General features: G+C 39.5%; 1 protein-coding gene across 4 annotated transcripts in view; it reads right to left on the reverse strand.

Moving 5' to 3' along the window:
- Positions 1-14,206, reverse strand: part of robo4 (roundabout, axon guidance receptor, homolog 4 (Drosophila)) — a 35,036-nt gene that overhangs the window by 5,834 nt on the left and 14,996 nt on the right. For 2 of the 4 annotated variants that reach the window (XM_055226818.1, XM_055226820.1), the window contains exons 7-18: positions 14,070-14,200; positions 13,148-13,379; positions 12,046-12,167; positions 10,939-11,110; positions 10,500-10,694; positions 9,603-9,645; positions 9,366-9,505; positions 8,579-8,881; positions 6,481-6,585; positions 5,307-5,454; positions 2,996-3,214; positions 1,625-1,989 (exon numbers count right to left, since the gene is read on the reverse strand). In XM_055226818.1, coding sequence (XP_055082793.1) covers positions 1,625-1,989; positions 2,996-3,214; positions 5,307-5,454; positions 6,481-6,585; positions 8,579-8,881; positions 9,366-9,505; positions 9,603-9,645; positions 10,500-10,694; positions 10,939-11,110; positions 12,046-12,167; positions 13,148-13,379; positions 14,070-14,200 — 2,175 coding nt within the window. The remainder of the gene's footprint in view (positions 1-1,624; positions 1,990-2,995; positions 3,215-5,306; positions 5,455-6,480; positions 6,586-8,578; positions 8,882-9,365; positions 9,506-9,602; positions 9,646-10,499; positions 10,695-10,938; positions 11,111-12,045; positions 12,168-13,147; positions 13,380-14,069; positions 14,201-14,206) is intronic. The other 2 variants (XM_055226819.1, XM_033977772.2) reach the window with 2 other exon arrangements.

Below are 14,206 nucleotides of genomic sequence, written 5' to 3' on the forward strand. Positions count from 1 at the left end.
ATTTACATATTTTCTTTTAGTAAATGGTAAATAGTCACATTTCTAGATAGCGCTTTTCCACCTTCAAGGCTCAAAGAGGTTTACACTAAGGAACCACTCCCACATTCACACACACATTCATACAACAGTGTACACAGACACTGGGGGAGAGGTGGGTTAAGTGTTGTGCCCAAGGATCATCTGTGGGAGCTGGAATCGCACCGGCAACCTGTGGGTCAGTGGATCTGACCGCTCACCCAATCACTCAACCAGTGATGTTTATGTCCAGAGTGGGATCTGAACATCCAACCTTCGGACCAGTGGACAAACTCAAATGAGTATCTACTGTTGATAAGTACATGATACTGTTTTAGTATTGATTGACTGGCATCTGATTTTGAATACTTCTGATCAACCTCCTACACTGTCCCCAACCCGGCTCACACCAGATCGATATATGTGTCACTATTCTTCACATTTATCTAAACAGCTCTCACTGGAAACGATCGAAAAACACAGAACAACATGATGAATATCTGAATCTGATTGGTCGAAGTGTAACAACAGAAGAACCTCTGACCTTCTGCACAATTTTCTCAAACTAAATAATACGAATTTTCATTAAAATAGGCTGAAGTCTCTCCATGGCCTAGCACCAAAGCACATCTCCAACATGTTCGTGCCATACAAACCATCTCATACTTTGAAGAATTCAGGGTCTGGCCTCCTGCTGTTGTCCAGAGTCAGGACTAAATATGGGCAATCAGCGTTTCAGTTTTTTGCAGCTAAAACCTGGAACAGTCTTTCTGAAGATGTGAGACAGGCCTCTACTTTGACAATGTTTAAATCCAGGCTCCAGACGGTTCTGTTTAGCTGTGTATATGACTGAAAGGGTTTTATTCTGCCTTTTCTTTTTGAACATTAATTTTATGATGATTATTTATGTTTTCATTTGTTGTATTGTGATTTTAATATCTCTTATTCTGTAAATCACTTTGAATGACTTGTGTACGAATTGTGCTATACGAATAAACTTGCCTTGTCTTTCCTTGAAGTTCCTCTGTCAGCGTCGCCATATTTGTTTTGAGCGTTTCACCTTTGGCTTCTACACAAATCTTACTGCTGCTCTATGATTGGTCCACCTGCTGCCAGGCGAATTTGAACCTTATACCACAAGTCTCTCAAAATGGATTCTTCTGAGTTTGAACCCATAAATATCACGAGAATCCATCTTACTGTGTGAGGTTACTCTATCCCCAAAACTACTTACAAAGTGTTGTCACGATACTAAAATTTCAAACTTTATTTTGTTACTAAAGAATTATCTTAATACTTGATATCAAAACCAGAATGAAGATGAAACATGGTCCTTTTTAAGTAACAGAAGACAAAACAATAGTACTTTCTTTATGTCAGCATGACATCTTGTATTTGTTCTGATAAAGCTCAAATTGGCACTAAAACTGTTCAGGATATCTCAAATTTTAATCTGTTAATGCAATTTTTTGCAGAATCGATACCTGCTCAAATGAGTATCTAGTGTTGATACTAAGAAACATCGATTAGTATCTGATTCATGATACTTTGACACATATGCTCAGATTTTTACAAGTGTTTATCTTCCACTGACTCCCCTCCTCCTCACCTGACAACGACGCTCCGCTCATGCTCTCCGCGGCGGCCGCCACAGCGAGCAAACGGGCGAAGTGGGCGCTGTCTGTGGTGTAGCAGCTGTCAACGGAGCTAATCAGACTGGTGCGAGCGCTGGTCAAGTCCCGCTCCATGTCCCGGTCCATTACCGAGCTCCACGTGTTCCAGAGAGAGCTGTCCCATTCGCTGTAGCAGGAGGAAGGAGAGCTCTGCACGCGGGCCCGCCTCAGGCCAGCAGGGGGAGCCTCCGAGTGGCCCAGGGTGGAGTACAGATCGGGCTGAGAGGAGATGGAGCTGCTGATGAAGCCCAGGCTGTGGGGGACCGGGTGGGGGAGGGAGGGGTTCTGCTCTGGGAGGAGGCTGAGGAGAGAGAGTGGGGTCAGACTAGGGGCCAGACAAAACTCTCACAAGAAACTAGTTCAGTGTAGGACTGTCACATTAACACATTTTGAAGTTTGATATATCGCTGAAGTAAATATAGACGATAAACAATAATACTGAAACTAATTTACGCAACTGACACAAAAACAACAGATTTAGACCTCAAAAACTATTCTAAAACTACAATACTGTTAAAAATCATGAGCTGCAATAAATAAACAGCAGAATGAAACACTTTAGTCGTTTAGTTTGCATCTGTAATGAGTCATACAAGTAACTGATTCAAACTCTTACAGCCCCATTTACAATCCCATTTGTGCAGAGAAAAAGTCCACATGATAAATACTGACTACAAAAATATATACATCCAGCTTCATATACTGAGCAAGTCGAAATAGCGATTATGGTGACAGGGCCAATTCAGTTGACAATTTCGGCCTCACAGTGTTTGATTAACAAACATAGTATTTTTAACAGAGAAACAAACTAAAGCTGGATGCACACAAGATTTTAAAATCAACTGCAGTTTTAAAACGCGATGTAAACTCACACACAGGACCATTCACACAGAGGTCACTTTCCTGCATCACATTGTGCAGAACAGACAGTATAAAGAAGTGGACTAAGTGAGTGTGACGTCATTAATAGCGTTCAGTCCAGCCCAGGAGGGGGCAGCTAAAATTAATATTCCAAAAATGCTGATTCTGGTTCCAGTGAGTTCTTGCGTCTAATAAAAATTAGAAATGATCAGTTTCAACATTTGTGCATTTACCTTTTGGATATTTCATGGTAAAGTACAATGGAATCAATAGGAAAAAGTGGCTCTTAAGCCACAATCTGGGAGTATAACATCATTACATTCTATAATCTCACAACCACCAATTTAGATCTGATATAAGTGAAAATGGTCTACTTCATTTTGAACATTCTGATGACATTTTAAAGGTTCTATTCTGCAAATGAATAAGTTCCACATGTGTTTTACCTGCATCTTTCGGGCTTTGGGCTCAGTTCCAGGTACTGCGTGGCCTCCTGCGCTGTCATGGCCCCCGGGTCTGGGTGGAGGGTCATGCAGTAGGAGGCGGTGGATTGGCGGCTGTAGTTGGAGGGGTTGGCGTTCGGTTTCACGAGCCGGGTCGCTGGAGGGGTGTTCACAGACTGCAGAGAGCCCATGTCTCCTGTGAGCTTTGTGGAGTGACTGGAGCTGTAACACAAGCACATCAGAGTCACTTTGTACAATGGGACTTCAGGTTTATTACAGTATTATTTAAACCACTACATAACAACTAGAGCTCACTTCACTTCACTAGCAACAATAGACTGTATATATAAATGGACATAGCTAACCTGCAAGCCGCCATGTTCCAAACAGGAAGTGAGCATGGGCACACTTCCCTCTCCATCGACTCTATTTTATTAACCCACTCTACATGATCCTGATATTTTTACTTCACTATTTTGTTTGCGATTCAAGATATGAACATAACAGACAAATCAGGCACCTTCTTTCCTGCTCACTAACATTAGCAACAGGTTTGATTGACAGTGTTGCTAAGCGCCCGTTCCCTGCCCTCGATGAGCGAACGCTATGGGTGACGTCGCACTTCCACAGACACAACGACAGCAGTCATCTGTGGGAGCTAGAATCACACAGCCGACCTGTGGGCCAGTGGACTGGATCGCTCTACCAATGTTGTTTATGTAGTGAGCGGGATTTGAACCGCCAACCTTCAGATCAGTGGACAAAACTCTACCAACTGAGCAACTTTGCAATGATTTACAATTATTACAGACAGTAGAAGCATGTGGTTTGAGTTCTGACTTTAGAGGAAGAAACTGCGCTGTTTTTTTGTAGTGAATGGCACTGATTATAATTCTGAAAGAAAAAAATTGATCGACATAACCCACACAGATAAAATAATTTTAGTGGATTTACAAAAACAAATTGAAAGATTGAAAGGCGCAGTGATAATGACGTTGGGGGCTACAGTTTAGCTGATGGGAGTGGGACAGAAGTAGACTTGTGCTTAACCTTCACTCTCTAACCTCACATCCTCATGGTCTACACACGAGCATCCGGTCCAAATGTTTTAAACATGAAACAATGAGATCTGAGTTCACGGAGGAAGGATATTTACATTATGTGAGGACCTTCAAAAACAGCTCAGATTTAGTGGTGACTGCCCCACATTTGTGTTACATGGATTCAAACAAAGCACTAAACTGCACTATGTAAATTCAAATGGTAACACTGTCTTTATGATTACAAAACAAAAGACAAGGGCTGTGTCCAAATGTTCACACTCTTCCCTACAGGAGGCACTATTTAGGGGTCACTCCATTTTTAGTGCTGTCTGAATGACCAAGGGGAGAAAAAGTAGTGCACTCAAAATTTTCCACAATGCAGCCTGAAAAGTAATGGGCACCAGTGATTACTAAACCGGTCAATATCGACCGCAATGCACTGTGAGAGTTAGAAAAAAGAACAGCACAGAGACAGATCTTTAACTGGACACAACACGACTAAATGAAGCAGGTAGAAGATGGTTTATCTCACTGTTGATCCTGATTATGAATAAAACACTCTTAAGTACACCGCTGCTGTGTAAAGATGCTACCAATAGTTGTTTTTATCTCAAAATGTTAAAAGAGCCAGAATTTCCACATCTCAGGCAATTTTTATTTTAAAATCTAGTCCGTTTACGTGAGATACATTTTGACAAAAACCTGTGTGGTTATTATTAGTCCATAACGACTTGTGCCAGTCCAATCCGGTCATTATTTATGACAGAAATCAAGTTTTGCAGAGCTGGGGGGACATTCGGACACAGACAAGATTCTAAGGAAACTGCAGGAGTCAAAATGTCTCCTGTCTTTTCAATCAACAAAACCAAGAAATAAAGTTTCTTAGCAACGGTTCTGAATAAAAATAAAATTAAAATGTTGGTACAATATGGAACTTTTCTAATGGAGTGTATGTTACCAGCCTCTCCTTGGATATGTTATTGCTTTGCCGAGAATGTTCCACACCTGCTGGTTTCCATAGAGATAAGCAAAGAAGTGTATCTATCTCTATGGAAGCAAGCAGGTGACGCCTCCAGATAAAGTTCCAGGTCAGATCTGTGGAGAGGCGACCCCACTGACAGGAAGAACGAATGTTTTTCATTTTTAAGTAGTCAAAATATGGGTGAAGAAATACATGTACCATAAATATGTTAAATACTATGGGTAAAAAAACAACCTCCATAGAAACAGCCAGCTAGCAGAAAAGTTACACAGTGCACCTTTAATCTTACCCTTCATCAGACGAGAAGCTGTGTGTCTCTGCTGTGTTCTCTATGGGCAGAGGAGGAGGAGGAGGCAGCATGTCCACCAGGTGCACTGAGGTAGAGTAATGCAGTAGACGAGGGCAAGGGGGCGCTCTCACCAAGTCTGACTGTCCACCTAAACCAAAATATTAAATAAACGTTAAAGTGCAAAGTTCACTTTTCTCTGTTTTTGTTTATTTAAATCTTATTTGGAAATAGAACACTGGTGTAGTATCAAACCAAATTCACATATATATACATAAAGTATCTTTCCTATAACTTTGTATCAGTGACACACTTGTCACTTGTCTCCATGGAGATGTTATCACTTTGCATGGAATTTTCCACAATATGGCTTTGGAGACAAGCAGGTGACACTCCCAAGCCATGTTATCAGAGTTCAGAGTCATATCTGTGGACACCACAGACTGTATATATAAATGGACATAGCTAACCTGCTAGCCACCGCCTTCTGGCTCCATCACCTCGTCTCCAATTCACTTTCTATTGAAAAAATGTGGCCCCTGCCTCTGTAACTGCTGCTGTCATGCTCGTCATTTGGTCTTAGTCCACTTATACAGTCTACGGTGGGTACATGAGTCCACTTCCAAGAAAAACATAGTTTTTTCAAAATACTTTTCTAGGCAAAAAGATAGATTAGTTTTAATACAATGGAATTTTCAATGGAATAACTGGTCCCTCCTTCAGAAAATATAACACCTTTAAACTGTAGCAGAACTGTTTATCATCTCCCACATGTTAGTGCCATATGAACCATCTCACACTCTGAGGACTTTAGGGACCGGCCTCCTACTGGTGCCCAGAGTCAGGACTAAACCAGGACTAAACACGGGAAATCAGCTTTAACAATGTTTAAATCCAGGCTCCAAACGGTTTTGTTTAGCTGTGAATATGACTGAAAGGTTTTTACTCTGCACTCTTCTCTTTTAATATTCATTTTATGATGATTATTCATATTTTGATTTGTTGTATTGTGATTTTAATGTCTTTCTTATTCTGTAAAGCACTTTGAATAAACTTGCCTTGCCTTGTAAGAACAGGGGATAGTGCTGAATATAAGTCATAACTCCAGTTGCTCTAGTTGGAATAAATCTGTATATTATCATTATTATCTATTATAAAAGTGGAGTATTGTCCTTACTGTGTTTTGATGCTGAACCTTGGCTCTGTCTCTGTCTGTAGGCATCAGACGAGCAGATTTCAGCCTTAGAGGAGATCAGCGGGACACTGTTCACTGTATGTAGGTCTGTGGGAAATAAAAATGAAATATTCAGTATTGACTTTATCTCTTTTGTAATTAAAATTTACACATTAGCCTTTATTCAGAATTTTTAATACTAGCATTAAAGTTGTTTATCAGCAGGAGACACACTGTAGTGAAGGAAATCTGAGCACTGAAATGTTAAATCAAGGTTAGGAAACCTCTGGAATAAGACTGACCGACCTAACCCTAATCCTGTATTCTCACATATCACCACTAGATGCTATTTGTGTTATCGCTGACAATGTGCCGGCTTTATTCTGACAGAAGAAGAGGAGAGAGCACAGGTGAGGGTAAACAAAGGCCGTATCCCAATTCGCCAAACTGGCCTTAGGATCACCATTCGAAGTGTGCATCCAAGGGCAGTTACATAATTTCCGGCGCAACAAGGGCTGTCCCATTTCAACGCACCCTACTGAATGCGCCCGACAAACCTGCCCTTCCCTTTTCACCGTTTCCATGGAGATCGAACATAACCGAAGCGTGCATCTGTGCACACTTCACGCACTTCTATATCCCATCATGCACCGCGACTACGCAAGAAACAGAAGAAAATGGAGTCCGCTGCGCAATATATGTTCAAATGTTCGTACTGGTTTACCTCATCAATGCGACATGAAACTGTTAAATCTGAAAAAATATCTGTACAGTGTGTTTGATGATAAAGGAATGTGCAGTTATTGCTAGACAATAAGAAGACATTATTATCATTAGAAATTATCACTGCAATAAGAATAATGTAAGAATGTTTGTTTCTATTGTAAGCGTCAAAGACCAAGAGAAACATAAAGTCAGAAGAGTTTAATGATCCACACAGGTAATGTGAACAATGAAGCAATGGACTCCGAGGAAAGGACAGAAGAGAGTCCTGAGACGTGCAAAAAATCTTCATGTGTTCAGGTACATTCCATAGGTCTGTGCCCATCTGGTGGCACGTGTCATTTACCTTCATGTTAGTAAATCATGACATTAGCTTGATGTAGCGCTGCGCTGCTAGAAAATCCCTCACAATAATAATATGGAAAGAACTGGCACGGCATAGAAGGGAAACAGTGCCCTCTACTGTTATTAAAGTGGTGTAGCCACTGACCAAAATACCGAATTGTTAAACTGCAATATCCCACTTTATGTACAACTAATCAGTGTTCTCTGGTTTATAGACTATGAATGTGAAAATGATATTGTTACCTCTGTCTCTGTTATTACGTTTTCACAAGGTATATTTTGTTAACCCTTTAAAGTTAAGAAGTAGCTACAAATGAGAAAAAAATCACCTTGAACGTTATATTTGCCTATTGATATTCAATCTAAAAAAAAGAAACAGCTGTGACGACGACATCTTGACTTTTCTTCTATTAAATAATACATCATTAAAAAATAACATACGTAATGTACGTATCGTACGCTCAAAGACAGCGGTGGAAGTGCGGTCCATGGTGTGGGCCTGTCCCACTTCAGCAAGATGGCGGCTACACTGAGAAGGGCAGATTTTCGACCGGAACCTTCAAACTACACTTTGAAGAGTACTTTGAAGGGACTCTTCAAAGGGTGCATTTGGCGAATTAGGACATGGCCAAAGGCCAGGTGATGGGAGGGGGTGGGGTCAGGTGACGGGACAGGATAGGTTTCACATCTGCCATCTACTGGTAAAAAAAAAAGTTACTATCTATTTGTGAGTTTAAGTTGTATGGACTTTAAAATCACAAAGGAGCCCTTGTGAATGAAACAAAACAGAACAGCAAGTAAAGGTGGAAAATATCTGAATAAAAAAATCAGAAAAATCCTAATTTTGAAAAAGAAACTACAGCAGCTAAAAAGAAAAAAAAAATCTATTTGTGTAATTCTTCAAAAAGGCCTTTTCAGTTCTGAAGAACATAATGGCCCCTTCCTGTTATTAAGCTCTTGTAGGTCAATAACACACAAAATGTAAAATAAAGATCTATGTAATTAAGTTTAAAACTTAAAAATCTGTTAGCACCCTGCTTGCTGTGGCTGATGCCCATCCGTGGCTGTGGGCGTATACCCTGTTTCCATGGTAACGGCTCGCGGGTACAGAGCGGAGAGCCCTTTGAGACGGGCTGGGTGAAGATCTTTATGGTCTCAGTTCCCTGGTCACCGTGGTGATTGTGGGGCATTCTGGGACATTTTCCGGGGCTGTTGAAGGTTTTTAAGTTTCGGCCACTCAGGTCCACATAAAATGTTCCGTAAACGCCACAGCTGTCCGTTACTATAGGAACAGAGTCTGCGCTGTTAGAGTCTTTGGAGGAAGATGCAGGAAGACCTAAAAAATACATCAAACAAATGTGCAAAAGGTCATTATAAAAGTCTTGGATTGTAAACACAAGCTAAAAGGCACTGTACCTGACTATGACTTTCTTCGTCTTAAAAATGTGAAAAACAGAACTTTGCAGTGGTCCAAAGTTATTAATCACTTTCTCAAAGCGTTCCAAGTACCGTAATTATTTACCATGATGAGTTTATAAGCACATGTCACAATTTTCAGAGGTTATAGTGGAGTTTTGCGATCATGGTACTGCCATAAACGAACCAAATAGGAAGTGATCCAACTTCATCGACGCTAGCTCCAAATCACTTTACATTAGAAAACTGTGGCCCTTCTCTCTGTAACTGCTGCAGTGAACCTCGTTAAATAAGTAACTGTATTTTTACTTAAGTACAATTTTTGGCTACCCACCTCAGCTGAATTCTGACCAAAACTAAAAAACTAACTTGTGCAAAACAAAAACAAAAAAAACCCTCAAAACTCTTTATTAAAACACAGCTCCACTCACTGGCACTTTTGAGCTTGGGGTTCTTGTGGCTCTGAGCCCACAGGTCTTGGTATTCATTGAAGTGACCCTGCCTCCATCCTCCTGCGATCCACGGGGAGTCTGGAGCTGCCATTCTGAGCAAAAAAATAACAAAATATTAAAACTGAAAAACACATTCTAATTATATAACAGTGATGTGTCGGCTTTATATTCAGTGTGTGTTTTGTTTACCTGTGTTTTATGATTAAGTCTTCTCCAGCGAGTCTGTGTAATCCTATGAGAGACAAACAAACAAGAACCATTTGCATTACAGAAGAGGAATGGATAAGTAATAAGATAAGACTTAATAAAAAAATATTACAAAGGCAGTTGATGAGATGTCTTAATCAGACTTGTTCTATTGTACATTGTCTCAGTGGTTTCCAAAGTTTTTACCCATTTAATACATCAAGACGCAACTGGATTTCTTGTCATGTTCACTGTAGCAGAGCCTCATCAATGGTTCAGTCACATCTGTTATATTTTGCTTTAGTTCAATAATGTCCCGTATCTTTATTCTATCCACGATGTCTTTAACATAACCCCATAGAAAGAATCCAGAAGTGTGATATCTGAGGAACGTGGTGCAAATGGAATTGGTCCATCCCTTCAGTCCAACAGTCTGGAAATGTTTGACTGAGGATCGCACGAACATGCAGACCCCAGTGTGATTACAAACTTTTAAAACCACTGAGTACAACAGAACAAATGTAATGAATATATCTTATCCATTGTCTTTTTCATTATTAAATTTTAAAATTACAAAGAGACTTTATGGACACCCTGTATATATAAAAAAAATAATCAATATTATTATTTCTATATTATCTATTTTTATTTTAATATTATCTATCAAAATTAAAAATTAAATAGTAATGTTCCAAACTTTTTGTGGTTCATTTTGGTCCATTCCTGTTTTGTGTTACACCTGAACCACAGCCACAACATTTACAGACATATTTTAGCACATCCCTGATGCACTGTTAAAATATCATCTTAATATTTTTATCAAGATAATAAATAAAAAAAAAGAAGAATAAAATAAAATCAAGGTAATAATTTTTGTCAACTTTGTAACTTTGTACCTACCTCTCCGTTTGCCATTCATAGGTATGAGTTGGCCTGTCCTGCTGTGTCTTCTGTACAGGCACACAACTGCAATCATGAGGACGCACCACAGGAGGGCGCCAATGCTGCCAATCACCACAGGGTCCCGGAGCACAGATAGGACAGAGGGGGGCTCTTTTGTGCCATCATTTTCAGCAGAACTCCCTAAAGGGGGATCTACAGCAAAAATAAGTAAATAAATAAATAATAAAAATAATAAAATATAAAAGTGGCAAATTTGCTATTTATTGACATTTGAAAGTGAAGGTAATTGCCAAGTTACATATGAGTGAGTTTAAATATCAAACTGCCTCTAAACCAACTCTACATTTTGTTCTATCCATTTTAAACATGTTATTATTACTATTACTATAATGTATATATATGATTATAACAATACACATTTGGACAGTCGACTCACTGATGACAAATCCCTGGGGTTCACTGAGCATCCCGACCCCCGCCCCATTCACCGCGGCGATGCTGACCCAGTACCTGGCCCCGGCTCTGAGGCCTGAGATCAGCAGCTGCTCACGACTGCTGTCTACAGTCCAGTTCTGGTACTGCTGCTGGTCCGAGTCCACACACCAGATCTACAGGGGCAAACAGCTTAGAGAACTGCTTTAGGAGAAGGAGGGAATATGCAACTGAAGATGTAAAGTAAAAGAAAGAAATGAACTAAGAAAGTGGGGATCTTGCATTTCTTGTCTTTAGATGTTTAGGTGAACTTAGGCTTTTAGGTGAACTCTGGTGTTTTTGTTGATCAAAAAAGCCTTGACAAACATGCATTCTTACTCTGAACAGGGTTCCCTCCTCACAGATCCGACCTGTAACTTGTCCTGCTGACGTCATCTACTTATTTCCATGGACACAGGTAAATTTAATCTGATGCATATCTACCACCAGAAAAGTTACATAGTGTGTCTTTATTTAAGCCTAAGTAAAAATATGGGTAAGTTGGTTTGAAACGTCATGTAAGTAAAGGCAGTAGTGGATGAAGTACTCAGTGTTGTTACTTAAATAAAAGTACAGATACAAAGGTAAAAGTTACTCATGTAAAAGTAAATCATGAAAAATTCTACTTAAGTAAAGGTATTTAAGTACCTGCTTAAAAATGTACTTTAAGAGTAAAGAGTATTTCACACAGTGCTGTTCATTTGTTAAAGTGTAAATGTAGTGATACTGATCCAAAATGCGACACATTTTGGTCACAGGAATAATATGAATGAATTTCTTATTTTTCTCATGCCTTTTGTGTATTTATTTCATTTACTCAAAGCCGTAGCTTGAACTCGAAAACTATAGTCAGATGTTGCCATGAACGTGGTAAAAATAACCCCTCAAATCATATAAAAAGTACTTTTTACTTTTCAGTCCAGTTAAAAAATGTAGCGGAGTACCCACTGTAAAATGTCCTCAAGTAAAGTACAGATACCTAAAAATTCTACTTAAGTGCAATACTGTACTACTTTTACTTCATTACCTTCCACCACTGAGTAAAGGTAAATAAATAAGATTAAATTGTGACCTGATATCCCTGTATGATTCCATTGTGTGTGTCGTGTGGAGGAGCCTCCCAGTTCAAACTGACGGAGTTATTCTGCTCGTGGTTCACAGACAGAGACACGCCCACAGGGGGCGCACTGGGCACTGAGGGTAAACACAGAGAAAGAACCAAAGTTTAAAGAAATGTGACGATAACAATAAGAAACAATACAACTTTATAAACAGTATTAGAATTGAAAATATTTGGCATTCTTCTGAATTTGTGTTAGTCCGAGGCATTTTTATCTTCTTTATGTGGTAAGACTTTATAATACTTATAGTATTTACAGCCTTAAATCAGACCTATTCTGAAAGGTCTTCTGGAGTTTTTAGAGCTTTTAACTATGTTCTAGCCATTTCTTCTCATTGAGCCTCTGAAGTTGTATTTGGAGTGATTCATGTTTGAGTCTTTAATCTCTTATTTTCAAGAAATCATTTTGCAGATCAACCCCCGTTTTCACCTCCACTGGTACATGCCCACTGTGAAGTTCACTCTTCCTTCTCCAGTTTTATTTTCTTACTCAGTGATACTCGTAGGATTTGGTAGTGTCGCCGTCATTTTGTTACATATTTTTAAAATGGGCTGCTCGCTAGTGTGATGTGCAGCTATCCATAGGGGGCGCCAACAGCACGCGGCGCTTTGTTGTGATGATGTTTATGACGAGGTCAGCTCCCACTGGGCACTGTGAAAACTGCATTTTAAAATGTGTAAATTATGACATAATGATCCACGGGTGTCAGAGATTATGACTATAGAGACACAAGCACAACAGAATACTAAAGAAATACTATCATACTTAATTACAGGGTTAAGGTTGAAATTAGGGTTAGGGTCTGAGCCATTATTATTTGAACATTAATAATTAAATCTTAAGGCTAATTAAAGTGCATTAAAGTGTAACCTCTTATTTAAGATTTTTTTTTGTTTTTTAAACTTCAGTATTTGTTTTATTTTATTTAGAATAGGGGAAATTTCTGCTCCTTTTTAATTTTGTCACAGGGATAAAAATATACATTCCTTGTGTACATGATTGGAACAAACAAATAAATATATATTTTTTAATTGTGTTATTTCTTGGGCGCACCTGTCTCTGGCACTCTGAGGTGGCGTGTGTTGCTCTCTCTCCCGTACAGGTTACTTCCATAGGGTCGAACTTTAAACTCATATTTAAATCCTCGTTTTAAGGGGCCGATCTGAGCCTGGAACCCGGGCATCAGCACCTTCTTTGCCGCCCAATCCGAGCTGGCGGGCAGAAGAGAGCGATACAGGACCTCGAAGCCATCCAGGAAGTGAGGCTGAGCAGAGAACGACTGCAGCTGGGGAAGAAAAAACACAAAATATAAAACAAGTAGGGCTGCAATGATGAAATAAGATTAATCATTAACAGGCTCATTAGGGGTTCAGGCAAGAAACCTCACATGTGCCCCCTTGAAATATAAATGAAAAGGAAGAGGATCCAATTCTAGGCCTGGGACACATTTGTTCCCCCCATCAACTCCCCTTAAATATCCATGACAAGTTGGATATTAAAAACATACCGGTAACTCTATCTTAATACTTGTAATCATTATCTGGAGTATACAGGCGGTAAAGCTGCACTCACTTGTTTGGTCCTAGTTTGAGCCCAGTTTCATTTTGTTGTAGACTTGGACCTATTCTAGTGCTGGTTTAGCTGTTTTTAATCCTGGTTTAGTCTAGGCCTAGTCCAGATTTTAATATCGTGTTTGAGCAAGTGTGAATGTGCTCTTAAACACATGCAAAAAGATATGGCTTGGTTAAATCAAATTAGCAAAATAGATAGATCTTCACCATTTTCACACTTACATTTTATATAAATATTATCCATCTTGTAGACTACAATCGCCAGATTTCGACTTTGGGTTAAAATGAAATAAAAATGGTACAGTAGAAATATCATTTGACTAGTCGACTGCTATAATAATCGTAAATACAAGGTTACTATTAAAGTTCACGTGTGAACAGTGTGTGAAGGTCAAAGATCTCACCCTCCATTGCACCAGAGACTTGTTAGAGCCAGCAGCCAGAATGACCACACTCTCCAGAACGACTCGCAGAGACGATAGCTCCTTATGGAAGTCCTTCTGAGTGGAGTTTGTGGGCTCTGGGACCAAGTAACCTTTGT

The sequence above is a fragment of the Periophthalmus magnuspinnatus genome, chromosome 14, assembly GCF_009829125.3.
Source record: "Periophthalmus magnuspinnatus isolate fPerMag1 chromosome 14, fPerMag1.2.pri, whole genome shotgun sequence".
Classification (NCBI taxonomy): domain Eukaryota; kingdom Metazoa; phylum Chordata; class Actinopteri; order Gobiiformes; family Gobiidae; genus Periophthalmus; species Periophthalmus magnuspinnatus.